We start from the raw sequence: 27,983 nt of genomic DNA, 5'->3' as shown, positions 1-27,983 counted from the left end.
CCCCCACCCCCGAGGTAGAACTTCTCTAGGCCTGCATCTGCCTCTTCTTGCCCTCTTGTCCAGGTGAGCAGTTTCTAGAAGTGTTCCCTGTAGACCAGTGGCTGTACACGCTCTGCCTGCTCTCTCTATGCCAGAAGGGGCTGGGAGCTGGGTGAGCCCTTGATCTGGGCCTGGCAGAGCGGCACCCCGGCCCCTGTCTGATCCTGTTCCTCTTCCTTCCTGAGATCATGCTCTTGTCACTGAGGTGGCTGAGAAGCAACTGTGGCGTGAACCTTGGGCTCAGGCTGGCCCAGAAGGTGCTTCCAGAAAGGGGTATGGCTTCCAGGTGCCCAGTTGAGAGAAGCCTGAAAGCTGGAGCCCTGGCTGGCTTTAACAGCCTTCCCGACCTGTGGACCCAGTGCGGGCTGTGTGCAGAAGGTGGGAAATCTGAACAGTGATTCAGAACAGCACGTCGAGGGACTGAGATCGCCCTACCGCGCCAAGGGCACAGCCCACCCAGGTACATGAGGCCGGACAGGTGCAGGCTCAGAAGGACCTAGTGAGGATGGGCAGATGCTGGCCAGGGGGCAGGGCTTTGAAGGTGTCCACCTGCTGCCACCTGCGTGGCCTGGGGACGGCCCATTACCAGGGGCTGGTGGCAGATTTAAGATGCCTGGGTCACAGCCAGGAATCCGCTGGGATTTCGCCTTCTGTTTACCTGGCCCTCCCACCCGGCAAGCAACCTCCTGTAGCCTGGCCGAGGCCTGACCTTCCCCTGGGACAGCATCTGTTCCTGGTATGATCTGGGACAAGGACACTCGTGTCAGGCTCGATTCTTGGGGCACTAGACAGCCTCTGGCCTGCACGGATCGGAACCCAGGGAGGCGGAGAGGAGGCCGAGCCCCCAGGTGCCCCCCAGGTGCTGGGGCAGCAGTGGGGGCTGGAGCAGAAGATCCCATAGCCAGTGGTCCGGGACCACGCCTCCAGCCACCCTATCGGCCCTCTTTGCCACAAAGCTCGAGTCACACTCAGAACGGAAGCAGAACTTTTATTCCTCTTGGCTAGGGGAGAGAACTAGCGGGCAGGTGTGCATGGCCCCCCCCACCCCTCACCCCTTCCAGAACCAAAGAAGACAGGCAGGCTGCCTCTGCTCGCCTCTCTCCTTTGCCCACGTGGAGGCAGGTGAGCGCAGCACAGGGCAGGGTTGGGCTGCAGTGACGGGGTGGCCAGGGCTGGCCGGGGCTGGGGCGGGTGCTGCTCGGGTGGCAAGGGGCGGGCGCAGGGGCACTTCTCATCCTGGGAGCTGCTGGCTGGCAGAAGCACAGCACTCAGGGCACCAGGACTCGGTAGGGGCTGCCCGGGATGTGATCGTCACCCCACTTGACTACCAGCGTGTACTCCCCCTTGTCCTTGAGCAGGTAGGACACGCTGTAGAGCCTGCTGCCCACGTGTTTCACCAGGATCTCCTCGCAGGGCGTCCGGGGCCCATGCACGCCCACCAGCAGCATGTTGTTGCCTGGGGGTGGGGGCCAGGGCCTCACTGCCAGGCCCCAAGCCCCCTCCCATCAGTGGTGACTGCAGCAACCCCCTTTGTTCCTGCCCTGGGTCCTCCCCTTTCCACCTTGCCTGACTTGGGGTGACAGCCCTTCTTAAAAACTGCCAGCACCCTGTCCCCCCAGACCAACCAAAGAACCTGTAGTTCCTCCAGGGCCCTGGAGGGCAGAGGAGCTAGCAGGGGGGCCCAGAAGGCCCCCAAAGAGGCCTTCCCACCCCCTCTTTCCCAGGTATGGCCTCTCTGCTTTTCTCTCCAGCTTCCCGTTTCTGGAAGGGCTGGGGCCCGCACGCCCACCTGCTTTGCTGCAGTCCACCGTGAAGCTGCTCTTCTGGCCCATATAGGCCTTGCTCAGCCCCACGCCTTTGGCCAGCACCTTGCTGGCATCAGTGGGACCTGGGCCTGGGGCGCCGTGTTGGGGGACGGTGGCAGTCTTGGTCAGGGAGTCCACGAACACGGACGACGTCTCATGGAGGCTGTGGTTGCTGACAAGGCGGTGACCTGCAGGGCAGAGCAGTGGGCAGCCAAGAGATGGCAGGAGTGCCTGGCGATGCGGTGGGTAGCAGCCGTCCGGCACCAGACTCACCTGTGACTCTGGCCTTGAAGGGGCTGCCTGCAATGTGGTAGGGGCCACCGTACTTGATGGAGATGAGGTAGCTGCCAGGTGCCATGGGGGTGTAGGTGACGCGGTAGCCCTCAGGGCACTCTTGGCAATCCATCTTCACCTTGGAAGGCCCGTCGATGGTGACTGAGAGGGCACCAGCGCCCGCGTTGCTGGTGTTCACGATAAACTCAGCTGGGCTCCCTGGGGGCACGGGAAGGTAGGTAGAGCTGGCCCGGCCCGTTGCTCTGCCCTCCACTCCCACCCCCCACCCCCCACCAGAGCCTTGTCAAATCCGCACGCCGCCTCTTGTCACCGAGAGCTCGGAGGAGGGAACCCTAGTCGTTGTGTTCACACACTGGAAGCTGCCCACGCTGACTTACCTGTGATGCCACCTTCCAAGCCAGCTCCATAAGCAGACACCAGGCCTGGGTCCCCTCCATGCCCAGGCTCCCCAACTCGGATCTTGAAGGGGCTCCCTGGGATGTGCGTGCCGTTGAACTTGACATCAATCAGGTAGATGCCATTCTCCCGTGGGATAAAGCGCACAGCATATTTATCTGAGGAACAGAGAAGTAGGTGGTGTGCCTGGGCTCCCTCCTCTAAAACTGAGCAAGTGGCATGTGCCCACCAGTGTGAGTCCAGCAGGTCTCGGGGCCCAGTTAGCTTCTTCTGGGAACTATGCTGGGCACCTTCACCCCACTGCACAGAAATCCTGAAGCCTGAGGGACGAAGCTTTAGATGCCCAAGCTACTGATAGATGCCCAAGCTAGCTTTAGATGCTGCAGCATTTGGACTGAAGTCTTTTGTAAGCAAAACACCCACCTCAATGCCTCCTTACAAAGGCTACCCTGACTGCCATATCCACCACATGCTAACTGGGGCCCAGAGACAGACAGGAACTTGCTCGAGGTCACACAGCCAGCAAGGGGCAGGACTCAGCTGTGGACTAGTCAAATTGACTGAGCAGCTCCTCCCATCCCCAAGCCTGTCCGTGAGTTCCAGGCCTTGGCAGGCCCCACTGCTGGACCTGGGGTCTCTCTTGTAAGAGACGGCAGGATTGTGCCTGCAGAGGCTCTGTCCTTTCTAGCAGCATGGCTGCTGAGCCCAGTCCCCAAGAGCTTGGGTCCCAAGTAGGGGGCGGCCGGCCCAGGCCCTGTCTCAGCTGCTTGCAGAATGTGTGCCTTGCTTTACACTCTCAGCCTGCTTCCAGCCAGCAGGGCCAGCCCAGGGAGGCCCACTGCTCCCAGCAGTGCCTAGGCGGATGGCTGGGTGGCTGGGCAGGGCCTCACCTTGGTCGATCTCGGTGACATAGCACTCCTCCAGGGCTCCTGAGGGGCTGTGCACCTTGGCATCGATTGCCCCCTTGGCCCCATTCAGGCTGACTGCAAAAGAGGCTGGCTGGTTGACCTTTAGCCCTGACTCCTGGAAGCACAGCAGACATGGTTAGGATAGTGGAGGCTGGGGGTTGGGGGCAAGGCTGGGGGTTGGGGGCAAGGGGAGGCTGGGCCCCAGAAGCAGGAGGCCCAGGGGGAGGCACTTACCCATCTGGCGTCCAAGTGGGGTTTAAAGAGGGAGAGCCAGCGCTTCTCGAGGGGCAGCAAGCTCCAGGCATACACCCCGAACCCCCAGCCCCACGCACTCTAGGCACACAGCAGGCAGGTGGGAAGCAGGGCGGCCCCCAGCCTGCAAGCAGCACTCAGCAGCCCTGGCAGGCGGCTGTCCCTCTTTAAACCTCAGCCCTGGTGCTCAAGGGGCACAGGCTTCTGTTCAAAGCCTTTAGACCTGAGACACGAGAAAAACTCCACGTGGCCGTCAGGGGTGCATCCTGCCAACCCAGGCGTGGGCTGTTCCCGGCCAGAGCAGAAGCAGCCCGGCGCCCTGAGCTGGGCTGGCCGGGTCCCTGGACACAGGGGCTCTGGTCTGGCCGGGTGCAGGAGCCCCAGGCGGGCGGTTTCTCTCAGTGCCTCACCTGAAGACTAGAAACAGTAAGGCGGCGGGCGTCACCAGACGGAGAAGCCACAGGCACCACAAAAGGGCTATCAGGGATGTGCTCCTCGTTGAACTTGACCGAGACCTCATAGTCACCTGGACGGGGAGAGAGAACAAGACGGCTATGCATGCCTCCCCCCGACAGCCCGAGAGGCCCTGGGGCCTCCGGGTTGGAGTGGGGGAGAAGGCAGGGCTGTCTGTGTAGACCCGGACCGGCACCCACCCCCAGGGGCGGCCTGCCAGCCCCAGCCAGATCGCAGTACCTGGCTCCTGGACCACGTAAGCCACACCACAGGAGCCATCCTTGCGGTCCTCGAAGGAGATCTCGGCCTTGCTGGGGCCCTCGACAGCAATGGCCAGGCCCCCCGCACCAGCTTCCCGGGTCCAAATGCTGAACTCGGCTGTGGGAAAGCAGAGTGTGTCCTCATGGAGGGCTGCGCCCCCCTCGCAGGGGCTGCTGGAGACTTCCTTCCCCCCACCATACCCCTAGCTGAGAGCAGCCAGAGCCCTGAAAGAAGCAGGCCTACCTGGCACTCCGGCTTCAGCCCTTTCCAGGCCAGGGCCCCCGGCACGGACCTTGTGGGCTCCCCCTTCCCCCAGGGGCCCCACGGTGAACTGGAAAGGGCTCCCGGGCACGTGCTGGCCCTTGTACTTGACGCTGACCGTGTGCATGCCCATCTCAGCGGGCACAAAGCGGATACAGTAGGTATGGTTCTCCCCTTCCACGATCTCGGCCTCGTGGCTCTTGCCTGACGGGCTAGTCACCTGGGCTGTCATGTCCTGGATGCTAATTTCTGCAGATGGGGGAACAGCCAAGTAAGCGGGCGACCCAGGGCACGCCTCTCTGTCCGGGGCTCCCCAGGGCTGCTGCTTAGGCCTCCCTGGGACCCGCCCGGGCCGCCACAGCTCCCACCTGGGATCTTGAGGCTGAGATCGCAGTGACTGCCAACATTAGCCACTGACGGGGCACGTCGCCTGCGCGTGATGCTCTCTTTCACGCGCCCCTCGCCTGTCACCTTCACGGAGAAGGGGCTGCCTGCAGGAAGAAGGCACAACCCACACCCCAGACAGGTCACCCTCTGCCAGGGGCCCCCAGGGTGTGGCACGGAGGGTCGTCCAGCCATGGGGGAGGTGCACGGGTGCTGTACCCACCGGGCACGTGCTGGTCGGCAAACTTGATGTTGATGATATAGTTGCCAGGCTCTGTGGGGCAGTAGGTGACCCTGCACGTGCCGTCCTCCAGGTCCTCTGTGTTGATGTCTACTTTGCTGGGACCCTCGATGGACAGGCTGAGCCCCCCATAGCCTGCAGGCGAGACACCCCTGAGCTGGGGGGCCAAGTATGGCAGCCTGACCCCAGCTCCCAGGTCCCTACGGCCTACCTGCATCGCGCGTATCAATGATAAACTCTGCTGGCTCAAAGGTGTGGCCTTCGTGGAGGCCCTGTCCCGAGACCCGCACGCGGCTGGCATCCCCGATCTCCGATTGGCTGATCACTACCGGAATAGGGCTGCTTGCCACGTGCTGCCCATTCTTCTTCACATGCACCAGGTGTTCCCCTGTCTCCTTGGGCACGAACGAGATCCCTGGGCACAGGGTGGGGCTGTCAGCCAGGGAAAGATATGCAACTTCCCCCCCAGCTTCCCTCCCTCCCAGAAGGCCCTGCCACCCAGCCTCTTACCCACGTGGCCGTTGCGCAGCCGCTTCAGCAGACAGGGTTCTTCCCGGCCTGAGGGGGGCACCACTGTGGCAGTCAGCAGGCTGAGGTCCGTCTCGGAGATGTTGATGGGAATGTCGGCGGCAGAGCCCACCTTCAGGTGGGACATGCGGATGGAGTCGTCACCTGGCAGGGGTCAGTCACTGTGTGTCCAGGCACCGAGAGGGCGACCGCCCTCCCTGCCAGCTGCCTCCTTTGTCGCTGCTCTGGGCTGTCCCCTACCTGTGACCCTGGCGGTGAAGGGGCTGCCCGGGATGTGCTGTTCATTGTACTTGACCAGGATGCTGTAGTCACCAGGTAACACGGGCAGATAGGAGACACTGCACGTCCCGTCCTGGTTGTCGGTGCAGCTGATCTCTGCTTTGGAGGGGCCCTCAATGGCCAGGGACAAGCCCCCTGGAGAGAGTTGTGAGTGAGGGTAGGAACTGTGCCTGGGGACACTGTACCAACTGGGCAAGCGGAGGCCGGGGGTGGGGTGGGGAGCCCCATTTGGGGAGCATCTCCCATGACCAGCCCCCCCCACCAGATGATGGCATCCCACCCCACACAGGCAGGTCAGGACGAGAGCTGCCACTCACCCTCGCCTGCATCCTTGGTGTTGACAGTGAAGACAGCGGGCTTATTCACCACCCCGTGGGTGAGGCCCGGCCCATAGGCTGTGACGTGGCCACAGTTGACATAATCCACGTAGAACTGTAGGGGGCTTCCTGCAGCAGGAAGAGGGACCACATGGACCAGGGCCTCCCGTCATGCCCAAGTCTGTCCCACAGCCCACCCCCTCCCCCAGCCCTTGGGAGGTGGCACGCTGAGCAGACATACCTGGGATGTGCATGTTGTCGTAGCGGATGTCCATCTCATGCAGGCCAGCTTCACTGGGGGCGTAGCGCACAGTCACGGTGCCATCCTTGTTGTCGGTGATGGCGGGCTGTGCCACCTTGCCCGAGGGCATCCGTACCTCCCCTGCAGGGCAAGGGGGGCCTGGGTCAGGGCAGCCCACAGGCACCCTCCAGCCTCTGTGGCTCCCTAGCCCCTTCCCAGCTGCACTCACCAGTGACCTCACCCTTCTTGATGGTGAAGGGGATGACAAGGTCGAAGGGCCTCAGGCTGCTCACGTCCAGCCCATTGACACCCACCAGGGGCCTTTCTGGGGCCTGTGGGGGTGGGGGGACACATAGGCCCTGAGTGAGGAGCTAGAGGGAAAGGGAGTCCCGAGTGGCAGGCTTCAAGGTCCCTCCTCATAGATGGAGGAACAGGGCCTCATAGGACACCCAGCTGGCCCATCCCCAAGTGTCCTCAAGGGCGGGGCGAGCCGGGAGGCCGCAGGGGAAGCCATACCCAGGTCTGCTGGCCCCCCTGGGCATAGGTATATGGTGGTGCTAGCTGCTGAGGCCGCAATGGGGGCTGTGCCGGGGGTTGGTCTCCAGCCAGAGCCTGCAGAGCAAGGTACAGAGCTCGAGGCTGTCCGCACCTATGAGCCCTGTGGGGGCAGCGAGCAAGGTCCCCGCCCAGACCCCCCTCCTCAAGCCCCGGTCCCTCCTGACCGTCACTTGGAAGGGACTGTTGGGCACGTGTTCGCCACCGAAGCGCACACAGATGACGTATTTGCCAGGCTGGGGAGCTGTGTAGAAGATGTCAAAGGTGCCATCCTCATTCTCGACCACGTCCACGTCCACCTCGGAGCCATCGGGGGTGCACACGGTGCAGGTGACCTTGCCTTTGCCTGCCGCCTTGGTGTCCACGGTGATCACGGTCTCCTCCCCGATCTGGATGGTGGGGCCGATGCCAGCACCTGGTGGGGAAGGGTGGGTCCCCGAAGGGGGGGCCAGGGCATGAGCTTGGTGCTCGGGCCGCGGCCGTCCACATGTCAGCCGCCCAGGCCTCTTACTGCCAACCACGAAGCACAGCCAGGCCTCCCACCCCCAAAGCTGGGATGGTGAGTGATTTCTCAGAAGGCAGGAAAGGTTCCCCAGAACCACCTCAAGCCCAGAAGTTCTATCTCGGGGGGTATCCCCGCCACATGGGAAAAGCCCAACGGGTGGCACCCGGGAATCTGAGAAGAAGGGCCTGGAAAGCCCCGAGGCCACTGCCGGGGCCTAAGCATTTGCTGCCATCTCCCCTGCCAACTTGGCCTCAGCTGGTGGTGCCCTGGACCATGCTGACCGACAGCCGAGCCTCGGGCTGCCTTTACCCCTGTGGCTGGGCCCTGGCCCCCAGTGCCGTGTGCGGACGCGGTGAGGCGGAGTCCTGCTGCAGCGTGGGGCGTGTGACACTTGTCCCCCACCCCCGGGGCCTGAAGGTGCAATCGGAGTTTCCTGACAACTGAGAAGGCTCGCTCGACCAGAGGCTTGCAGAGAAGGGGCAGCCGGGCACGGCCCAGTGCAGGCAGGGAACCAGGAGCAGGGAAGCAGGGAGGCAGCGGGGTTAGCACCCAGGCAGCACAGTGCAGCGGTGGGGGGGCAGCACCCAGGGGGCAGGGGGCCCAAGCTAGAGCCACGGCTGCGAGGCAGTGAGAGCAGAGGGGAGGGACAGTGACGTTATGATCTGGGCTCAGCCGTGGAGGCTCGGGGGGCTGGGGACCGTGAGGCCTGGCAGCGAGTGCTTTCTGGAACCCGGCCCCTGCCAGAGAAGCAGCTGGCAACACCAAACCCACCCCGGGGCCGAGTTCAAAGGGGTCCCCAGCTGGCCAGTCGGACGGCCCCTGAGCTGTCCTGTCCATCGAGGGCACCCACTTTGCAGGGCTCCAGAACGCTAGGCCTGGACCCCCGCCACCCACCCCGCCCTGGGAGGCCTCACCTCACACACAGCCACACCTGCTCTCCCTGGCTCGGAACCTGGACCTACCATCTAGCGAGCGGCCTGGGCCCCAACCTCAGTTGGCCCCAACTGCCCGCACTCCCTGCCCAGCACCCAGCTCTTCAGTGGGTCTAGGCTGCTCCATCCTCAAAGCCCCCCACCCCTCCAATTTGGTTCTCCCCTCAAGCCCCACCCACCCGCCAGCAGCCTAGCCCAAGCCAGCCCTGCAACTGATCCCAAAGTGACTTCGGTTCCCCAGCTGGGCTCTTTGCCTCTGCTGGCACATGGAGGCCAAGGTAAACCGAGACCCCTCTCTCAGCCCCAGTCTCGACCCTGCCCCTGGTCCCCAAGGTCCTACCCCCTGGCCCAGGCACACAGGCCTGTCATCTCAGACCCTGAGGCACCCTGGACAGAGTCATTGAACCCTTGCTGCCCTCTAGCTTTCTCCAGGGCCACCTCGGCTAAGGTCCAGGCCTCCAGCCTCCAGAGGCTCCCATGTACTTGTGGCCTCTTGCTGGCATCCCTGGCTGGGGCGGGCCTTCCCTCCCAGGTCTGGTTGGGGACCATCTGAATAACGTCACTGCTGGTGGGGGATGGGGAGGGAGGGAGGCAGGGAGAGGGTGGGCCACCGAGTGCACTTTGGCACTCTGAGGCTGGGCCGGGCCCCGCCATGCTGGCCGCCCAAGCAGTTGATGCTGGTGCTATGGCACTACCAGCCAGCCCCACCCACTCATGCACCGGCACCTCCCCCGGCCCGGGACGCAGAGGCCCCCGGGAGATGGGGACGAGGGGTCTGTGGATCCGGCTGGGGCCGGGGACTCCCGCTGCTTGGGGGAGACCCTGGACTCAGAAGGAGGAAGTGAAAAGAGACCGGGCCTGCTGTCCGCCCCCGGGACTGTCCCGGGGCGCCAAGATCCCCAGACCCCAGAGCCCCCAGGGGGGTGCCTCTCGGGATGCACCTCGCCCCAAAGCTCACAGCTGCAACCCGACTTCTCAGGTGGAAAAACAGAGGCCCAGAGAGGGGGAGGGCAGGAGCACTCATGCCCAGCTCCGGAGGCCTCCCTGGGCCCTAACCCTCCAGTTCCTCCCCTCTGTCCCTGCCAAGAGCTGCAGCTGGAACTGTCCTGGGAATCAGCCGGAAGAGGAAAGGAAGCTGCCCTCTGGGCAGAAGGGGCATTGGGAGTGGCCCCAGCAAGCAGCTTACCTAGCCCGTGACCTCCGATTGACACTGAGGTGAGAGGGCAGAGAGCAAGGAGAAAGGTCAGGTGAGTCACTCAAGGAGGCGGCCCCCACTCCCACACGCCGCCCCAAGCAGCGAGCCCTTGCACACAGGCACACCCAAGCCCCGTGCTGAGCGCCGTGGCCGCTGGCACGCCGGGCTCACCTGTGACGGTGCATTTGCTGGCATCCCCTGTGGGCACAGCACGGACACGGTATGGGGAGAAGGGGATCTCGTCACCACCATACTTGATGAGGATAGTGTAGCGGCCTGTCACGTCTGGCACATAGGCCACCGTGTACGTGCCGTCGTGGTTGTCTTGGATGTGCGTTTTCTTGGGCTTGCCCTCCGGGTCCTGTGTAGCAGAGCACAGGGAAGACAGTTGGTCCAAGCTCACTCTGGCCCGGGATTCCCTCAGGCCCTCTCAGAGGACGAAGCGTCAAGCACTGCTGCTGCAAGGTGAGCCACCATGGCCCAAAATGGCTGCCTGCATCCAGCACTGTCCTTTACTTCCCCACGGGCAAGGTCCAGAAGGGAAGCCCCCAAATGCCCAGTATCCCCGCCTCCCTCATGATGACAGGCATGGCCAGGAAACTTGGCACCCATCCTGCTTTATCCCCACGAACACCTCTCAGCCCCAGTCTTCTACCCCAGGGCCAACCCCAGCAGTAGGACAAGCTCCTCCAAAGATCCCAGAGTCCCAGCCTTATACCCGGCCCTGGAGAATGTTACAGGCAGAAAAGTTGAGGCACCAAGGGCTTTGGTGACATCAGAAGTGAGCAAGTATGTGTGTGTGGGAAGCCTAGGTCTGCGACCACCATCCTAGAGGCAGGGGCCCGGCTCCCGGGGGAGACCAGAGACCCCCAGATTGGCTCATCTGCCCCAGGCTGCAGACCTCAGGCCCGGGTCCCTCCCCTCCCCACCTGCCATGGACCCAGAGCTGCAAAACAGCAGGGCCAGGTGGACCCGTGTGGCCCGCTTACCGTGATCTGGACAGCCAGCAGGCCCTCCCCAGCGTCCTTGGCATCAATGGTGAACTCCACAGGCAGGCTGGCAGGCACACCCGTGGTGTTGAGCCCTGGGCCGCTGGCCTTGACCTTGCTGGCATCGTGTGTAGGCAGCACCTTAACCTTGAAGGGGCTGTTGGGCCAGGATGTGGTGGGTGGTTAGGATGGCTCTTGGTGCCCAGGCCAGGGCCGCCTCCCCTGAGACAGAGGGCCCTGCCCCTTACCTGCGGGGCACCTCTTCATCTCCATACAGCACTGAGATGCTGTAGGGCCCCTCGCGGCTGGGCACATAGTTCACAGTCTGGGTGCCATCGGCATTGTCCACCACGTCCACCGGCTCCACCAGGCCTGACCCCAGTCCCAGAGACAGAGCCTCAGCTGGGTTCCTAGGACCACTACACTAGAAAGCCGGATCTGAGCCATGTATACTCAGCCCCCACCCCAGGCCTAGCCCTGCCCATCCCCAGGAACAGCCCTGAGTCTCTGTGACATGAGACACTAATCTGGGTACCACCTGGGCCCTTGCCCTCTCTCCTTCCGACCTCTGCTCAGTGGTCTATGTCCTTTCCGTCCCCTTTACCAGGTCACTGGCTTTGGTGTCACCTGAGGCTCCTCCATCAATTGCCTGCCCACCTGCGTCCCACCCCAAGATGTGCGAGATCCCCTCCCTCAGGGGACCAGGCCCTCCTGACCTGACCCCCACACCCCAGGCACACTCACCTTTGGGCCCCTGCACTTTGACCTGAAGTGGGGCCACGCCAGCCTTACTCGTGTCCACCTGGAAGGACTGAGGGAGGTTGGCACGGACCATGCCTGGGCTCAGGCCAGGCCCAGAGCATTTGACCTTGGACGCGTCTGTCACATCGTGCACAGGGACCTTGAAAGGACTGCCTGTGGGGGCCGAGAGGTGGCATTTCTGAGACAGGCTGGAGGGCAGGCAGATGGCCACAGCCCGGCCCCAGCTGACCCACTTCCTCACCTGGCACTTGGTGGCCGCCGTAAGTGACGTTAAGGCTGTAGGTGCCAGCCTCGTAGGGTACGTACTCAACCGAGCAGCTGCCATCCTTGTTGTCCATGCAGGACATCTTGGCCTCGGAGGGGCCCTCGACAGCCAAGCCCAGGCCCCCCGTGCCAGCTCCCCTAGTCCAAACAGACAGCTCGTTATCCCCCGACTTCTAAGGCCCACCACAGCCCCTGCCTCTGGGGCTCTCGCCCACCTGGTCTCCACAGTGAACTTGTTGGGCTTGTTGGTGGTGCCGCTTTGGATGCCCGGCCCATGGACGCGCACTCGGGAGGGGTCACAGCCTTCAGTCACTGGCACCTGGAAGGGGCTGCTGGGCACAGGGCTGCCGTCGTAGGTCACATCCACCGAGTGGAGTCCTGCAGGAGGGCAGGCTGGCTTAGGAGGGGCCCAGGCTGCCTTGCCCCCTTACCCCACCCCAGTCCCTCTGGTGCCCTGACACACACCCTCCTCGTAAGGCGTATACTCCACTTTGTATGTGCCATCGCCGCAGTCCTGCACGTAGGTCTCGGTCAGGTTGCCCGAGGGGTTGGCCACGCGAGCCTTGACGTGGGGCCCTCCAGTCTGCGTCAGAGCCCGGGCATCTACGCTGAACTCGGTGGTGGCTTCTCGGAAGACACCTGCGGTGGGTGAGGGGAACATGAAGACGAAGACGGGGGCTCCAGGGGCCCCGGTTCCCCTGCCCCCATATCCCATGGCAGAGCCTCACACCTTGACCCTCGATCCCAGGCCCATAGCACTGGATGCCCGAGGTGTCCACCGCGGGCTCCACCTGTAGCTTGCTGGGGAAGTTGGGCACGGGCTGGCCACCGTACTTGATGGTGACGGTGTAGGCCCCAGGGCACAGGGGGATGTAGGTGATGGTGTGCGTGCCGTCGCCGTGGTCCTGGATGTGCACCTCGGCTGGCAGCCCCGCCTCGGAGCGGATCTCGATGGTCAGCTCTGCACTGCCTGCGCTTGAGCAGTCCACGTGGAACTGGCCGGCCTCCCCGGCTGTGGCCCGCTCCAGCCCGGGGCCCGAGCACTTGACCTTGGACGGGTCGAAGCAGGGAACCACGTGGGCCTTGAACGGGGAGCCGGGGATGTGGGTGTCAGCGAAGAGGATGTTGATGTTGTAGTCCCCGGGCTCGGTGGGCACGTAGGACACAGAGCACGTGCCATCCCCATTGTCCAGGCACTCGAGCTGAGCTTCACAAGGGCCTTCCACCGTGAGGCCCAGGCCGCCTGTGCCGGCGCCCTTGGTATCGATGGTGAAGCGGGCAGGAGACCCTGCACTGCCCCCCTGCAGCCCTGGCCCGAAGGCTTTCACCTGGGGGAGGAGGGGCGGGTCAGGAAACCAAGCTGCACCAGCTCTCTGACCCTTGACCCTCAGACCCCAGCCTGACTCCATCTGTCTCTCTTCTCGTTCTGGCTTCCCTCCCCTACCAGGCAGGCACAGGCCCAAGCAGGGCCCTCGCTCAGAAGGACCAAGAGGAGAAGGGGTAAGGGTGAGTCCAAAGCAGACGTGGGCTGTGGCCCTGGCACCCCCCTTACCTTGCTAGGCTTGGTGGGGGGCACGGCTTCCAGGGAAAAGGGGCTGCCGGGCACAGGTACGCTGTCGTAGGTCACCTCGACCTCGTAGGGCCCCTCCTCACGGGGCACAAAGCGCACCACACTGTTGTCAGCCCCAAGGCCTGGCTCCACTTTGCAGGGAACCACTGCCCCCGAGGGGCCCACAATCTTCGACAGCACTTTGCCCTGGCCACCGGCGCCCTTGGACTTGACAGTGAACTCCTGGTCTTTGCCAACATCCACCTCTGTTGAAGCGATGGGGGAAGACAGGACTGTGAGGCTGCTCAGGCAGCCCGGGCATCCCCAGTGGCCGTGCCAGGGTCCCAGCAACTTACTTTCTCCCAGACCGGACACCTTAATCTTGCTGAGGTCCAGGCTTGGAGACACCCCCACTGAGAAGGGGCTTTTGGGAATAGCATCACCTCCATAAGTGACATTGATGCCCACTGGGCCCTGAGAGGGGTACAAAAAACAGAGTCAGGGGTCATGGCTGAGCTCCCCTGGCCCGTGCCTTCCCAACTTGGGCACGGGGGTTGGGTGGTCAGGGACACTGCACCCCCCAACTGCTGTGCCCTCTCCGTCCCAGGTGAGAAACCAGAGTGGGCACAAAGTCTCTTGGAGATAGCCACCTAGCCCACCATGCGAAGGAGCCTGCAGGCTTGGCAGGACTACAGACGGGTATGGCCACAGGGGGTCAAGGGAGCTGGCTACCTGCTGCACAGGCGTGTACTTGACGGTATAGGTGTTGTCATGATGGTCAATGACGTCCACGTCTCGCACTGCGTCCCCCTTGGCCAGCCCCGAGAACTGGACGTCCAGCTTGCCTTTGCCGGCAGCCTTGGCGTTGACCATGAAGTGGGTCGGTTTGCCAAGCTCAACCCCTGAGGAGACACAGTAACCCTCTAGGGGCTCCTGCACGCACACACACACACACCCCGTTCCAGGCCCCAACCTCCCCACGGGGTCCCTGTCCTCACCAGTGCGACTGAGGCCAGGACCCTCCGCCTTAACCTTGCTGGCATCGTGGGAGGGCTCCACCTTGACCCGAATGGGGCTGGTGGGCGTAGCCTGCAAGGGGTGGGAGGAGAAGGGCTGAGAGGCGAGCAGCACCCTAACACTCAGCTGTCTTTGGGGGCTGGGAGCAGCAGCACCCACCTGGTCAGCAAACAGCACCATGATGGTGTAGCTGCCAGCCCCACGGGGGGTGTACTTGACTGTGAAGGTGTCGTTGTCATTGCGGATGATGTCGAAGTCGATGTCGGCCTCCGCAGGGCCCACCACGCCCGGGGCACACTTGATGCCGATGCTGACGTCACCTGCGGCGGAGGAGGGCATGGGGCTGTGGACCTCATGGGGACACCGCGCCCACTGGCCACCCACTCCCGAGGCAGGGCCTTACCCTGGCCAGCCTCCGTGCAGTCCACAGTGAAGTAGGTGGGCTCATGAGCCTTGAGTCCTGTCTTGGCCACTCCTGGGCCATACACCTTGACCTTGTTCGGGTGGCTGCCAGCACCCACGTTCACCTGCAGGGGAAAGGGGCAAGCACAGGGTAACGACCAGCCGGGAGGACAGGGAGGAGTTTCTGACCCACCGCTGGCAGGCATGCAAAGTGGCGCCACCACCCTCGGAAATCATTTGGTGGCCCCTCAAACACAAGCAGACTTCCTTGGTGGCTCAGACGATAAAGTGTCTGCCTACAATGCTGGAGACCCGGGATTGATCCCTGGGTTGGGAGGGTCTCCTGGAGAAGGAAATGGCAACCCACTCCAGTATTCTTGCCTGGAAAATCCCCTGGATGGAGGAGCCTGTTGGGCTAGAGTCCGTGGGGTCGCAAAGAGTCGGACATGACTGAGCAACTTTCCTTTCCTTTTCCAAACACAAGCAACCATATGATGCTGCAATTCCATTTTTTGGTATCTATCCACCCAGAGACATGAGATCACTCGTCCCCTCTAACACCCATACTGGAACATTCATAGCACAGCTCCCGACAGCCAAAAGGTGAAAAAACTCCCAAATGTCCACCAACAAATGACTGGAAACAGAAAACATGGTCTATCCACACAATGGTGTATCATCCAGCCATTGAGAGGCAAGAAGCAATGACTCACAGTATACAGGCCACAGGGGGATACGAGAAAGCAGAGAGAGGAGAGGCTGCTTAGGCCAGGGCAGGGGGCCTTTGGAGGGTTGCCGACTTTCTTTGGAGGGGGGGTGAAAATGGCGTCGTCTTCCATCGTGGTAATGGCTGCACAACTCGGAACTCACCCAAAACCACCAAGTTGGATACTGGAAAGGGGTCAGCTGTATGGCCTATGAGTTTCATCAAATAGAGTTGTATCAAACAAAGCAGGGGCCCCAGGGAAGCAGGCTAAAGGCTCACCCGGAAGGGGCTGTTGGGGATGCTGACGCCTCCCCAGGAAACCATGGCTGTGTGCTTCACCGGCTTCCGGGGCACATAGGAGCAGCTGTAAGTGCCGTTGCCATTGTCCTTGACCGTCGCCTCCACGGGGCAGCCCTCATTGTCCTGAAAAGTGGGCAGGAGCAAGTGGCCTCCTGGTCAGTGCCCAGGTTTAGGCGCCTGCCCAGCCTGCTCCTGGCGTGGGGGAGCACCTCACCTGAACTTGGACCTTGAGAGGAGCCTTCCCGCCATGCTTGGCATCCACTGTGAACTCTGCCGGCTTGTTCACAGCCACGCCGGTCTTCTCCAATCCAGGCCCACGTGCCTTCACCTGATGGGAGGCCACCCAGGTCTCAGGGCACAGAGTGCCGGCCCCCCCAGGCCCCCCCACCCAGCAGCACATGCCCTTTACCCTGTCTGGATGGAAATCCTGGGGCGCGTCGCGGATGTCGGCCATGAAGGGGCTGAGACGGATGTCCTCACTGTTGCACAGCACGTGCACCGCGTACTCACCAGCCTCCTGTGGCCAGTAGCGCACATCGCAGGAGCCATCACCCTTGTCGTCACATTCGATCTTGGCCTGCGACGGGCCCTCCACCGAGAAGCCTGACAACAGCCGCCAGCTCCGTGAGGGCCCTGGAGCCACAGGAGGGTGGCCCTCGCCAGCCTCTGCCCCGGGGTACCCCCATTGCAGCCGCCTACTCACCCAGTGTGCCCACGTCATCGCCGATGGCCTCCACGACGAAGTCTGCAGATTTGCCAACGACGCCACCCTCTAGCCCGGGGCCCCAAGCTCGCACCTTCTGATTGCCACACTCGGTGCCCACCTTCACCTCGAAGGGACTGCAAGGAGAGAGCCACCCAGGGGAGTGCTGAAGGGCCCATCCTGGAGGTGGGCTGGCCCGAGCCCTGCAGGGGAGAAGGCATGCCACCTCTAAAGCGCTCATCCAGGGCCTCACCTGCGCCCGATGTTCTGGCCACCCCACGTGATCGTGACGGTGTATGTGCCGGGGACCATGGGGTAATACTCGAAGCCATAGACACCGTCGCCCAGGTCCTTCTGCTTCACACGCTCTTCGCCCTCTGTCAGAGACAAGCGGAGGCCTCAGGCCTGCTGAGCAGTGGCTAGGGGCTGGCATCACCCTACCACAGCCACAGGCCAACTTACTGGGGCCCTTCACGGTGACCTTCAGCTCTCCGCTGCCCGCCCCCTTTGTGTACACCTTGAAGTCGGCCGTCTCCTTCACTCGCACACCCTTGGGCTGGAGACCCCGGCCGACGGCGCGGCAGGCACCTGGGTTACAAGCTGTGAGCAGAGGACTGGTTGAGCTGTTGGGAGCTAGTGTGGGGAGACCCCCTCCCTTGTCTCCCACCAGACTGGGCCGGCGGGCCGCCCGGGATGGTGAGGGACGTGTAAGAAAGAACCAGGAGGGAGGACTGTGACCCAAGGACCAGGGGCCCAGGCCCGGACATGGCAGGCCTCCTCCCCTGTGCTCCGTCCACGCCAGCTCCCCCCCGCAGCCCCCCAACTCGGCCCACCCACCCCCAACCCCCGAGGAAGACAGATCCAAGTACCGTTGACCCTGTGGGCAGAGCAGAGAGCAGCAGGTTTCTAGACAGCTGGAGCGAGCTCTTCTGAAGGTGAAAGCGTGGAGAGAGAGAGAGAGAGGAAGGCGAGAGGAGGAGGAGGAGGCCCCAACAGTGGAAGCACAGACGCCCCGGGAGCCAGGGAGGGGTTGCAGCAGCACCTGCCCGGCTGCCCCCCCCTCCAAGACTGCCCGGCTGGAGCTGTGCCCTGCATAAGGCAGCTGGGGCTGGCCTACCTTGGCCCACAGTGACCGTGTAGGGGCTGCGAGGGATGGGCACCCCGGCGAAGGTGACGTGCACCATGTGGACGCCCTCCATGCTGGGCTGGTAGCTGCAGCGATACGTGCTGTCACCCCGGGCCTCCAGCTGAGGCTCCACGGTACCCTTCTGGCCCGCTGGGTCCTGGATCACCACCTCCACCTCGCCTGTGCCCGCACCTGCCGGGAAGCAGTGGCTCAGCTTGCAGCCTCTCCTCCTCCCATGTCCCATCAGCCTCAGCACCCTCTGCTCACCCGCTGTGAAGATCTCGAAGTAGGTGGTCTTGTTGGCGATGTTGCCGCTGGGCTCCAGGCCAGGGCCCTGGGCAGTCACTTTGCTGGCATCTCCCTGGGACTTGTCCACGTACACTTCGAAGGGGCTCTTGGCAATGTGCTGGCCGGCAAAGAGCACGGTGACCTGTTCCAGGAGGGGCAGGCAGTGAGGCCAGGGTTGGGGTTCCCCCCAGCCACAGCTTTTGCTCCCAGCCTCCCCTCAGGCTGAGGGCTCACCTTGTGAGTCCCCGTCACCTCGGGGACATACCAGACAGAGAAGGTACGGTTCTTGTCGTTATTGGCGGTCACCTTGGCCTAGGGTGGGAAGGAGCCTGTGAGTCTTCGTTCGGAGCAGCCCCCAGCACACGGAGGCCTGGCAGTGCCAGGCCCTACCTGCAGGCCGCCTTACCTCCTCCTGGTGCCCGGCCGGGTCCTCCACGTACACCAGCACCTCTCCCTGCCCGGCGCTTCTGGTCTCCACGGTAAACTCTGCTCTCTTCTTTACCATGTTGCCCGTGGGCTCAATGCCTGCCCGGGGAGGGTGAGGAAGCCACGGGTTGGCCGTCAGGGCCATCCCCTCACCTGCACGGGCTCAGCACCCCTCCCTATTCCCTTCTGAACTGGTGCTCTTGTGGGACAGGCCTGGGCCTGTTTTCTAGAATGCTCGCTCGAGCGTGCTGGGGCTCGGGCTCCTATCGGATACCCTGGCTGGGTCTCAAGTTCACTTACAGCAAAGCGGATGAGTCCTTCCTCCCTAAACACACTCTGCCTTGGGTGGGTGTGACATGGGGAACGTCCAGCCAGTGGCTGCTTTTGATCAGCCCTGACCCACTCCTGTCTGACTTGTGGAGGGTAGTCGATAACCCAGTGGCCACGTGACGGAAGACTCCCCAGGAGCTGACATTTCTCAGAGGATGCGGCCCCACGGGGAGGAGGTGACCTTGCAGGAGCACTCCCGCCTGGCTCCCTCACCTGGCCCGTAGGCTCGGGCTTTCTTCGGGTTGAGTTTGGGCCGCAGGGGAGCCCCCGGTTTCAGCTTGGCCTTGGGGAACTGGGAAAGGTAGGTCATGACGGAGTGCTCATCCACATTGGGGTCCACGATCTCCTCGGGGGTGATCACCTTCAGGGACAAAGGGAAGAGCTGGTCAGCCTCCAAGCCTGGGGTTCCTGGGACATGCCACCTCTCCCCTCGGGGACCTCGGCCCCCACGCAGCCCCCGCTGGCCAGGGGAGGGAGGCGTACCTGAGGGATGCCCAGCCAGTCGTCGGCTTGTTGCATGGCTTCCCGCGCATTGTTCACGGGCTTGCTGGCATCCCAGGAATCCCAGTCGGGGCACAGGCCTGCAGATGGAGGGAAGTCGTCAGTCTAGGGGCCACGGGACCTCACCGCAGGCCGTCCTCTTCACCCCCAACACCCAACATCCCTCACCCGGGGCACAGCTGTCGACCAGGGCGCCTAGGGCTCTGCCGCTCTGCCAGTCACGGCTGAAGTTGGTGATGGGCAGCTGTGGCAGCTTGTTCTGGATCCAGCCCAGCAGCCTCTGCTTGGGGGTCTGCTTCTTGGCCTCCTCGTCCTCCTCTTCATCCCACATGGGCATGGAGATGGAGTAGTGCAGGATCAGGGTCCAGATGAGGCCCAGGATCAACTTGAGGTTCCCGTCCACGATAGCCTTACTGTCTGCAAGGGCAACGAGCGGCAGCGCTGGGTGGGCACAGCTGACCCGGGGGGGGGGCCCTTGGCACAGGCACGGACGCATGCACACACGTGGCTTTGGGGGGAGGGAGGGCGGAAGCACACACTCGGGACAGCAGGCCACTCCCAGGCACTGGTGAGTGTGGCGGACAGCAGGCCCCAGGGAGGAGGAGGAGGCCTCTGTGGGGCAGGGTGGGGTGCGGGCGCCCGTGGGAGCGTCAAGGAGGTTCAGGGGTAACCCCCCCAGATGTGCGGTGCCAATACAGCCCAATCAGGGGGGCTGCCAGAAGCCCCTGGGCCATGGGGGCCCAGAGGATGGACAGGCGACAGACCCAGGCTGCAGACGGAGCCCTCATCCCCAAAGATGGCTCCAGAGAGAGAGAGTGGGTGAGTGCTTTGCAGCCACCCAGGGCCCTCTCCAGAGATCTCCAGGGAAGGGGCAGGGGGAACAGCTGGACCCCGGGGCCTTGATGCCAGGGCCCCTGGGCGGGTGCTGGGGAAGAAGAAGGCAAGCCAGGAGCGGGTTGGGAAATACCACTTCTGGCCCAGGGTAGGGGTGTGAATGGCTGAGGCTGGGGAAGTTGGGCAAGGACCCTTTGGGTGGAGGGTGTGAACCCCTGCCCGCCCCCACTTCCTTTGTGCTCACCCTTCCCCCTACAGAGCCAGGCTGGGGGTTGGGCCATTGGCCTGGTGCAGGGGAGGGGGCTGGGCGCCCCAAGGAACCAGCGGTCTGGCCGTGACTCACTGGGGCCCAGCAGGGATGGCCTGCCAGCCGGGATGCCAAGCAGGACACATTCCAGGGGCCCCCTCACCCAGCCTGGTGGGGGTGGGGGCGGAGCCCGCCAGCCTGGGTTGGGTGCCCAGGGCCCCCCGCTTGGCAGGGGGTTGTGGGTGGGATCCCAGAGTCCTGCTGTTTCAGCAGTGGGCTCAGCCACTGCCCGCCCTCTGCACCACTTAACGGGCCGCTGGGCTGCAGGCGGGTGGCCACCAAGCTCACCACAGGGGAAGTGGTTAGGGCAGGCACCCTGCACCCCATCACCATGGCAACCCCTCAGGGCCCCACCCAAGGCCCTTCAGTCTCAAGCGCTTGGGGACTGGGGCTTAGGGCTGGGCCTGAGAACGCAGGAGGGCCGCTTATCTTTGGAATCCCTGCTAACAGGTTCCACTCACCCCCTCCCCAATAATCAGGAGAAAATGCTTGTCCAGTGAGTCAACTGGGGGGTGGGGACCAGGCAGCCTCTGAACCCAGTGGGCCGCACCTCAAAGACCAGCTCAACACCACTCAGAGTAGAGTGGCCTCCCAGTTCTCAACGGGGGGCTCATCCCTGTCCTACACCACTGCCTCGCACTATCGCCAAGCGGCAGGAGACAGGGTCTCAGGCTAGGGATGACTAGAAGGCTTGGAAAAGACCAAGTACATGGGATCACTTGCGCTTTCCCACCAGGTTCCCATCCCCAGAACCCTGAGCCTTCGGGAGGCCTGAGGTCCACCCAGACCCGCGAGGGGACACACAAAGCCAAGCTTATCAGTCCCCCTGGGGCTGGGCCCCCCCTGGTCCATAGGAGGCTAGCCCAGGCCGATTCCAGCCGACTCACAAAAAAGGGCGGGAAGGACGGGGCTAAGAGTTGAGAGACTGACTGGTTGGATGGCCCCGCCCCATCCCACCCCCTTTCCCCAGCCTCGGGGCCAGCCTGCCCCCTCCTTCCCCTAATCACTGCTGCTTTCCAACATTTTTTTGCCTTATATGGCAAAGCTCTGGGAACTAGGCCTGCTCCAGCCAGCTCACAAGAGGAGGAGAAGGGCGGGGGGAAGAGGAGGAGACCCCCCCCAGACAACTGGGGTGTGGCTCGCCTCCCCACATCCGGTTGCCCCCCCACCCAAGGCTCAGAGATGACTCAGCTTGGCTAGACTGAGTATGGGACTGGGGGGTGGGCCTCGGCCTGGACTTGCATTCCAGAAAAAGAGGTGGGGCCCTCGAGACCTGCCCAGAGTGGTTGGGGGCACCTGAGTCTTGGTCCCTCACTTTCTCAGGCTCAGCATGGACCGACCGGGCCAGGGCTGCAGGGGCCGCTGGAAGGCCTCTTTGAATGCTGGATAAAATAAAGCTGGTGCTCCTTCACTCCCAGTCTCACATTGCCACCCCCGTCCAAAGTCACCAGTTCTGGTGCCGGTCCCTGTGTGGCTCCCATCTCGAGAGGTGCCTGGGAATGATGCGGTACACCTGGTCAATGCCAGCCTCACCAGCCCAGTGACACAGACATTGGGCTGGCAGTGAGCCCAGCACATGTTGGAGTACTTCCCAGCGAACTCCTGTATTCTAGATGCAGAAAAGCAAGTCCTACATGGAAGCAAGAGTTTGGCCCGCGATCAACAGTAACCGGGTGTCTAAGCGACTACAAGCCAGCTCCCTCCACTGGCCAGCACCCAAACCTATCTCAGGTGCTGTTTGGCTAGCTATGGTCCTCTCTGGGCCCCAAGTTCCCAAAAGGAGATCTAAACTTGGAACAATCTACAGTTGAGTGGGTCCTAGACAATGGGACCCACAAGCTCCAAGCCTCTCTTTAGGAACCACAAAGGTGTCCGAAGGCCAAAGAGCCATCTCCCAACTGCTATAGGGGGTGGAGAGTCCTGGCCTCCCCCTCGTCAGAGATGGGGCGCTGGGCGCACGGCCAGAGCTTGGCCAGTGCCCGCCGGACCGCCTTCCCACCCCGCCCCAGCCCTCTCCCACCGCGGGCGCAGCAGCAGGGGCGCGGCCTGTGGAGGATGTGAGCTCAGCCTGGGCGTGGGCCAGCCGGGGACCGGCGGGCGGGGGCGCGTAGCGGTCCGCACGCACCGCTGGGTTGGGAGCCTTTGTTCTTAAGGCCCGCACGCAGCTGGGCGGCCCCGAGGGCTCCTGGGGCAGCGCCGCAGCTTAAGGGGATGTCTGCGAGGGGTCGGCTCGGGGAATAGGGGAGGACGCACGTAAACCCCCACCCTCGCCCCCCCAGCGCCACCGGGCGGCCCGTGCCCTCACCGATGGACACGAGCTTGATGCTCTCGCGGTCCAGGAACTCGAGCGCCACCGACACGTTCTCGAGCTGCATCTGGCGGAAGGTGGGCCTCTGGTTGTGCTTGCGGTGCATCTTCTTCTGGCTGAGCACCTCGAGCAGCGCGATAAGACGCAGCCCGTCGCTCAGGTCCGTCTGCAGGTTGGCGATGCGCTTGCTCACGCACTTGAGGTGCTCGTTGCACCAGCGCGTGAACGTGTTCTGCTGGATCTTCTTCCACGGCGCATCCTCCGCCAGGTCCTTCTCGGTGGCCGGCATCTCGGCGTCTCGCGTGTCAGCGCCGATGCCCAGAGCCGCGCCCGCAGCGCTCTGGCCCGCTCGGGAGTGGGAGCTACTCATTTTGAGGCGCGAGGAGCCGATGGGCGGTGCTGCAGCCTAGACGAGGGGACGGCCCTTTAATTAAAGTCGCAGGCACCTCAGCGAGCGCAGGGCGAGGCAGACAGCAGAGGTTGCGCTGCGGAGAGAGCGAGCCCTTTAAATGCTGACAGAGGCGGGGCCAGGAGGCGGGGCCGCTGAGGGGCGGGACCGAGGGTGGGGCTTCGGGGCCGCACCCGCCCCGCCCCGCCCCACCCGTTGGAATGCCCCCCTGAGTCCCCCCGCTCCGGCGCTTTGACCCGACCCCCAGGCACCGGGAAGGGTCGTTGGGCCCCAGAGCGGGCGAGGCTGAGAGCAAATGCTGAGGTCTCCCTCCCGCGCAGCAGGAAACGCTGCAGCGATGAAAGGCTGAACAGCGTCTAGCGCAGGGGACCGCTTGGCCAGCATCGGGCACACCATACAAGGGACTTTCCTTCCCCAAGGCCCCTGCAGGGGGTGGCTCGTCCTCCCTGAGTCACGTGGACTCCGCTCGGTCCTCGCCGCCCCCTCTCCCCAGACCTCCGGCGCTCCGGGGTCCCTGGCCGCGCCCCAGCCGGCCGCCCCGCCGGCAGCTGCGAGAAGGGGCCCGATCCGAAGGGGCGAGCCCTTGGAGAGCGCGGGTCCGGACTAGGCGCTGCTGCCCGCGCTGGGCGCGTGCGCCATGCCGGGGAAGCACGTAGCCGCCCGACCCTAAGCCGGCCCCCAGACCTCCAGACCCCCAGCCCCCTTGCCCCAGCACGCCTTTCCGCTCTGCGGGACACTGGCCTGCACCCGCCGATCCCCACCTCCCTCCCTCCCTCCCTGCTGAGGAAATGGGGCACTGGGCCAGGAGGCCACCGGCGCTCCAGGAGCCAGCAGCCTTGGAAGGGGCCCGGGCATGCCAATGGGCACTGGCACGGGGCGCCGTGTGATGCGATGCATGCAGAAACGGCGGGTGCCTGCCTCACCCACCGGCAGTCCACCCGAGGCGTGAGGGCCTTCCCCTCTGTGGCTGGGATGGCCCCTGAGCCCAGCGTGACCCAGGAGGCTGCCAGAGGGACCTGCCCGGGGCTTCCGATAGTGCGCTCTGACGGGTCTCAGCGGGCTTCAGGGTCGTGGGAGTGCAGAGGGGGCCTCCCGGACAGGGGGGCCAGGGGACTGAAGGGGGCAAACCATGGAAGGCAGCCGGGGCCTGTCGCGGAGCCAGGACTGTCTTCAGGGCACTGGGGACCTATTCGCTCAAAATACATTTTCTTGTAGATAACTGGAGACTATGGGGGGTTCACTGTGGGGATACTAAGACCAGCAAAGGCACAGAGGCAAGAGGCCTGTCAGGGACAGTCACTGCCACCCTCTTCAGTCTGGAGAAGCCAGCCTACCGGTTGCTTCGTCCCCAGAGTGGACTCACTTCCCCCGGTCCTGTGTACTCTCCCTCTGCGGGGTGTTCCCTTCCTCACATCTTTTTTTTTTTTCCAGAAAGGCATGTCTCTGTCCCTCCTGCTTGGTTCTTAGATTGAGCTGCTGACTAGCAGTACTTAAGGTCTCTGCTAAAGACCAGTGGGAAAGGAGCCCCGAGGTCAGCATGCCCAAATAAGGCCCTGGGGACTGTCACCCACAGTGGGGCTGCAGTTGGCACCCGGCCTCCAGCATGCTTGCTTTGGGGCTGCCTGGCACCCCACACTGGTTTTTGCTCACCAGTGACATTTTTCAGTCTAAAGGCCTGACCACTTTAGACACACCTGTGCAAAACTCCACACCACGGTGTCTGGGGACTGGGATGGAGGTGGGAGGGACAGCGGTAGAGGGGGACCCGTGCAGACCCCTCCCTAGCAGGCCCCATCCAAGCAAAGATGACAGCCGTCCTTCTGATCCCCCTGCCCCCCGAAGAGCCAGTCCCCCAAGGAGAGAATCACACTGAGAATTCATTGTCACTCGACAAGTGCCATCCAGTTGGGTTATCTGTGTTCATTTCTTAATCTTCAGAGAGCAGGGAAACTGAGTCAGTGTCAGTAACCAGCAGCCAACTCCAGCAGAAAGGGGGACAGAAGCCCTGGCTTCCAGTCTTAGGCTTCTTCCCTATTTGGGGGGTGATAAGAGATGGGGGTGTAACGAGTTCTTGTCCCCAGGGGACATAGTATCACCACCAGGTGGCGCCCCATCCCAAAGCCCCCAGACCGGGCAGTCCCTGGAAGCAGAAATCCAGCTCTTTCATATTTTCCCTTATTTGGAGTCAATTTCTTGGATGTTGTTAGACACACCCCGCTTCCCACCCCCATTCCTGCCCTCAGACCCCAAGCCAGGGCCTCCCACGGCTGGTGAAAGAGAGGCACAGGGTGGCAGGAGAGGCTGCCCAAGCCCAGGTGTGGCAGGCAGGCTGACAGCGCTCCAGTGCTGAGTTCCCACCTTGACTTCGCTGCTAGGAGCCCGTGCAGGTGGGTCTCCCAGCGGCTGTCACCTACTCCTCTTGGCCCAGGAATCTGGGGGGGCTGGCCTTCACATCCTGCCTGGCAGTGAACATACAGCTCAGAGCCAACCTGGGACAGGGCCCAGCCTCGAATCTGGCCTGGCCAACCCCGTGTGCTCTCGCCCCAGTGGAGTGCAGCAGCCCAGAAGTCAGCCCCGCATCCCTACCCAACGCAGCCGCTGCCCAGAGCACTGATGTCAGGGAGGAACCGATGGTCGACCTCCCTCCAGGGGGCATATTGGCTGCAAAGTGTCTTTCCAGGTGGCCGTTCGCCCTGACCCCACACAACGTCCTGCTCTCAGAGCCCTGCCTTCCCGGACAGTCATGCAGTGACCTGCTGTCCGGTTCACCCTCCCAGGGCGCCCCCCGTGGCTGTTGGGCTTTCACACTGCGGGGCCAGACCTGGATTCCCCGGGAAACCAGGGAAGGCGGCTGCACCCCCACACCCCAGCTTGCAGCTGGCTCCGGGCACCCCCTACCAACTCCGCGAGCTGCCTGCCGACCACTCCGCTCGGTGCCCGCCGCAGATGCCTCACCTGCTCTCCCTGCGGGCGGCCGGCGGCCGCGGGGTGGCGCTTGGCCGGTCTTCGAGCCCGCGCCGGGCGCCTCGGGGCTCCGCTGGAGTCCGCTGCGCGCTGGGCGCCTCCACGCGAATGGGCCGCCGCCGCCCGCCTTCTTGTTGGCCGCACCCCCGCCCCGCGCCCGGCCCGACCCGGCCCGGCGAGAAAGCCTTAATTGGTAAAATCACCCAGGAGCTGGGCGGGGGGTTGCGGGGGGGCCTGCGGGGGCGCACTGTGAGCTCAGGCGCCCCGGCAGCCGCCCACGCCCCCCCCACCCCGATGAGATGAGCTCACCCTCCGCCGACGGGGAGGGGCTGCCCGGGGGGTCTGCAGAGCCCACATCTCAGCCCAGCAGCGAAGGCCACCTCCTCCAGGGAGCCGCCCAGTCTTGCGCTGCCCTCCCCACCTGGGGCTGGTCGGGCAAGTTGGATTCTACCTTGGAGGGGGAAGTGCAACAGGCCCTAGCAGGTATGCACTGAGCGCCTCCCACCTGAAAGTCTGCACGGGGGCAGGGACCCGAGCCCCAAGACGAGCCAACCATCGACCCACGCTGGCACGGGTTTGGCCCCTGCCCAGTGCCAGGCCTGGCCTGGAAGCAAGCAACAGAAACGGACTGAATTCTCAGCAGCACGGTTAGCTGGAGGCCTGAGGCCTGGGCATGGATGGTGGGGTGCAGCTGAGGAGCCAAGTGTCCAGGAACTGGGTGGGCACAGCCACACCCTGGCACTGCCAGGCTCCCTCTTCCTCTTCTGCGTGCCCATTTCCTGGTATTAACAGCTTTGTATTCAGCTCAAATGTCACTTCCTCGGGGAAAGCCACACAAAGCAGTGTCTTCGCACTGTGCCCACAAACCTCACGAAGAACTGCATCTTACATCCTGAGCCAATACTTGCAGGCACACATGCAGATCGACACAAATGACTGAAATAAATGTTCCACCAGGTGAGACTGTCCCTTACCGCCTGAAAAGCACTCTGATCTTTCTTCTTTTATTCTACTTCGTTAAAGGAGAAAAAGCAAAGAAGGGAGGGAGGGAGGGAGGGAGGCAAAAAGGGAGAAGCAGGAAGGAACGGGGGGAGGAAAGGAGAAGTGTGCTCTCACCTGCTAACGTGGTTTTGATATCTACAGCTGCACACTAACAGGAAGGCACTGATTGCCCTCCAGGCCTCCCCACAGCCACTGCTCGCTTTGCTGGCAATGATCTCTCCACCTTGACCCCAGGTGAGATCACCTAGCAGTGGCCTCGGCCTGTTTCTCCCCAATGCATCTAGTGGGATCCACCCCTCCACCCCTCACAGCAGTGGGTTATCCTCCCTTGATAGATGAGCAGCCTGAGTTTAGGTCAACGAGGTAGCTCATGGCCAAGGCTATCCTTCAAGGAGGGACACTCACCTGCCAGAGGCATTGCAATGGGAATCAGTGGTGCAATAGCTGGGGTAGCAGAAAGGAATTGATGGCTTCATGACTAGATCTCAGGACCCCCCACCTCCGTTTTAATCCTCTCTTTACTCTCTCTCTCCCCTCCCTCCACACCCCTGAGACACACGCAACTCAGGGTCTCTACTTTTCCAGGTCTGGGGGGAATGGAGGTTTATGCAGCACCAGCTCTTCCCTGGAAAAAGATTTTAACAAAGGCTTTTGTTCCTTGTGTTGATGGAGAAGGAAATGGCAATCCACTCCAGTATTCTTGCCTGGAAAATCCCATGGACAGAGGAGCCTGGCGGGCTACAGTCCATGGGGTTGCAACAGTTGGACACGACTTAGCGACTAAACCACCACCTTCTGTTGAAGGTTCCACAAAAGCACTAGAAGCAGCTCCATTCCTGCTGCCATGCTGACTGTCCCAAGGCAGACTGATGTGTCTTAGGACCGGAACACAAGGAGTCATCTGAGAGGCTTTTGGTCGGCTAACCATTCCCTGCTATATATTGACTGTG

General features: G+C 63.1%; 1 protein-coding gene across 5 annotated transcripts; it reads right to left on the bottom strand.

Annotated features, from left to right (window-relative positions):
- Window positions 1–1,007: 1,007 nt before the first annotated feature.
- Window positions 1,008–26,189, bottom strand: FLNA (filamin A). 5 transcript variants are annotated; one of them, XM_081568035.1, is made up of 48 exons: window positions 26,023–26,189; window positions 22,656–23,064; window positions 19,378–19,626; window positions 19,192–19,289; window positions 18,922–19,069; window positions 18,359–18,477; window positions 18,187–18,264; window positions 17,932–18,094; window positions 17,656–17,856; window positions 17,001–17,138; window positions 16,792–16,915; window positions 16,539–16,675; window positions 16,245–16,438; window positions 16,050–16,163; window positions 15,815–15,958; window positions 14,831–14,954; window positions 14,587–14,747; window positions 14,409–14,499; window positions 14,143–14,312; window positions 13,767–13,884; window positions 13,414–13,676; window positions 12,592–13,189; window positions 12,327–12,500; window positions 12,077–12,239; window positions 11,839–11,999; window positions 11,580–11,750; window positions 11,084–11,207; window positions 10,836–10,992; window positions 10,018–10,207; window positions 9,838–9,861; window positions 7,382–7,629; window positions 7,176–7,271; window positions 6,889–6,991; window positions 6,660–6,800; window positions 6,419–6,547; window positions 6,063–6,236; window positions 5,805–5,966; window positions 5,506–5,709; window positions 5,277–5,429; window positions 5,038–5,160; window positions 4,652–4,918; window positions 4,388–4,525; window positions 4,105–4,220; window positions 3,425–3,557; window positions 2,516–2,692; window positions 2,118–2,336; window positions 1,829–2,032; window positions 1,008–1,495 (listed from the first exon to the last, which is right to left on the bottom strand). In XM_081568035.1, the coding sequence occupies exons 2-48, from the start codon at window positions 23,026–23,028 to the stop codon at window positions 1,308–1,310; spliced, it is 7,944 nt and encodes a 2,647-aa protein (XP_081424161.1). In that variant the 5' UTR covers window positions 23,029–23,064; window positions 26,023–26,189; the 3' UTR covers window positions 1,008–1,307. The 5 variants fall into 5 exon arrangements, with proteins under 5 accessions (XP_081424161.1, XP_081424160.1, XP_081424164.1 ...); XM_081568034.1 differs by having other exon boundaries at window positions 22,656–23,143; window positions 26,023–26,162; XM_081568038.1 differs by lacking the exon at window positions 9,838–9,861 and adding an exon at window positions 24,762–25,098 and having other exon boundaries at window positions 22,656–23,143; window positions 26,023–26,137.
- Between the last annotated feature and the right edge of the window lie 1,794 nt (window positions 26,190–27,983).

Source organism: Giraffa tippelskirchi, chromosome X (genome assembly GCF_054371585.1).
Source record: "Giraffa tippelskirchi isolate mGirTip1 chromosome X, T2T-mGirTip1v1.2.pri, whole genome shotgun sequence".
Lineage (NCBI taxonomy): Eukaryota > Metazoa > Chordata > Mammalia > Artiodactyla > Giraffidae > Giraffa > Giraffa tippelskirchi.
The sequence above is the reverse complement of the archived record's forward strand: the minus strand, read 5'-3'. Positions and strand labels throughout refer to the sequence as shown.

Excerpts from the sequence above, each read along its gene's own strand:
- FLNA (XM_081568035.1), bottom strand. The coding sequence starts at position 23,028 with ATGAGTAGCTCCCACTCCCGAGCGGGCCAGAGCGCTGCGGGCGCGGCT. Across the intron at positions 19,070-19,191 it reads ACTGGCTGGGCATCCCTCAG|GTGATCACCCCCGAGGAGAT; the intron begins GTACGCCTCCCT and ends TTGTCCCTGAAG. Across the intron at positions 9,862-10,017 it reads CAGCAAATGCACCGTCACAG|TGTCAATCGGAGGTCACGGG; the intron begins GTGAGCCCGGCG and ends CTCTCACCTCAG.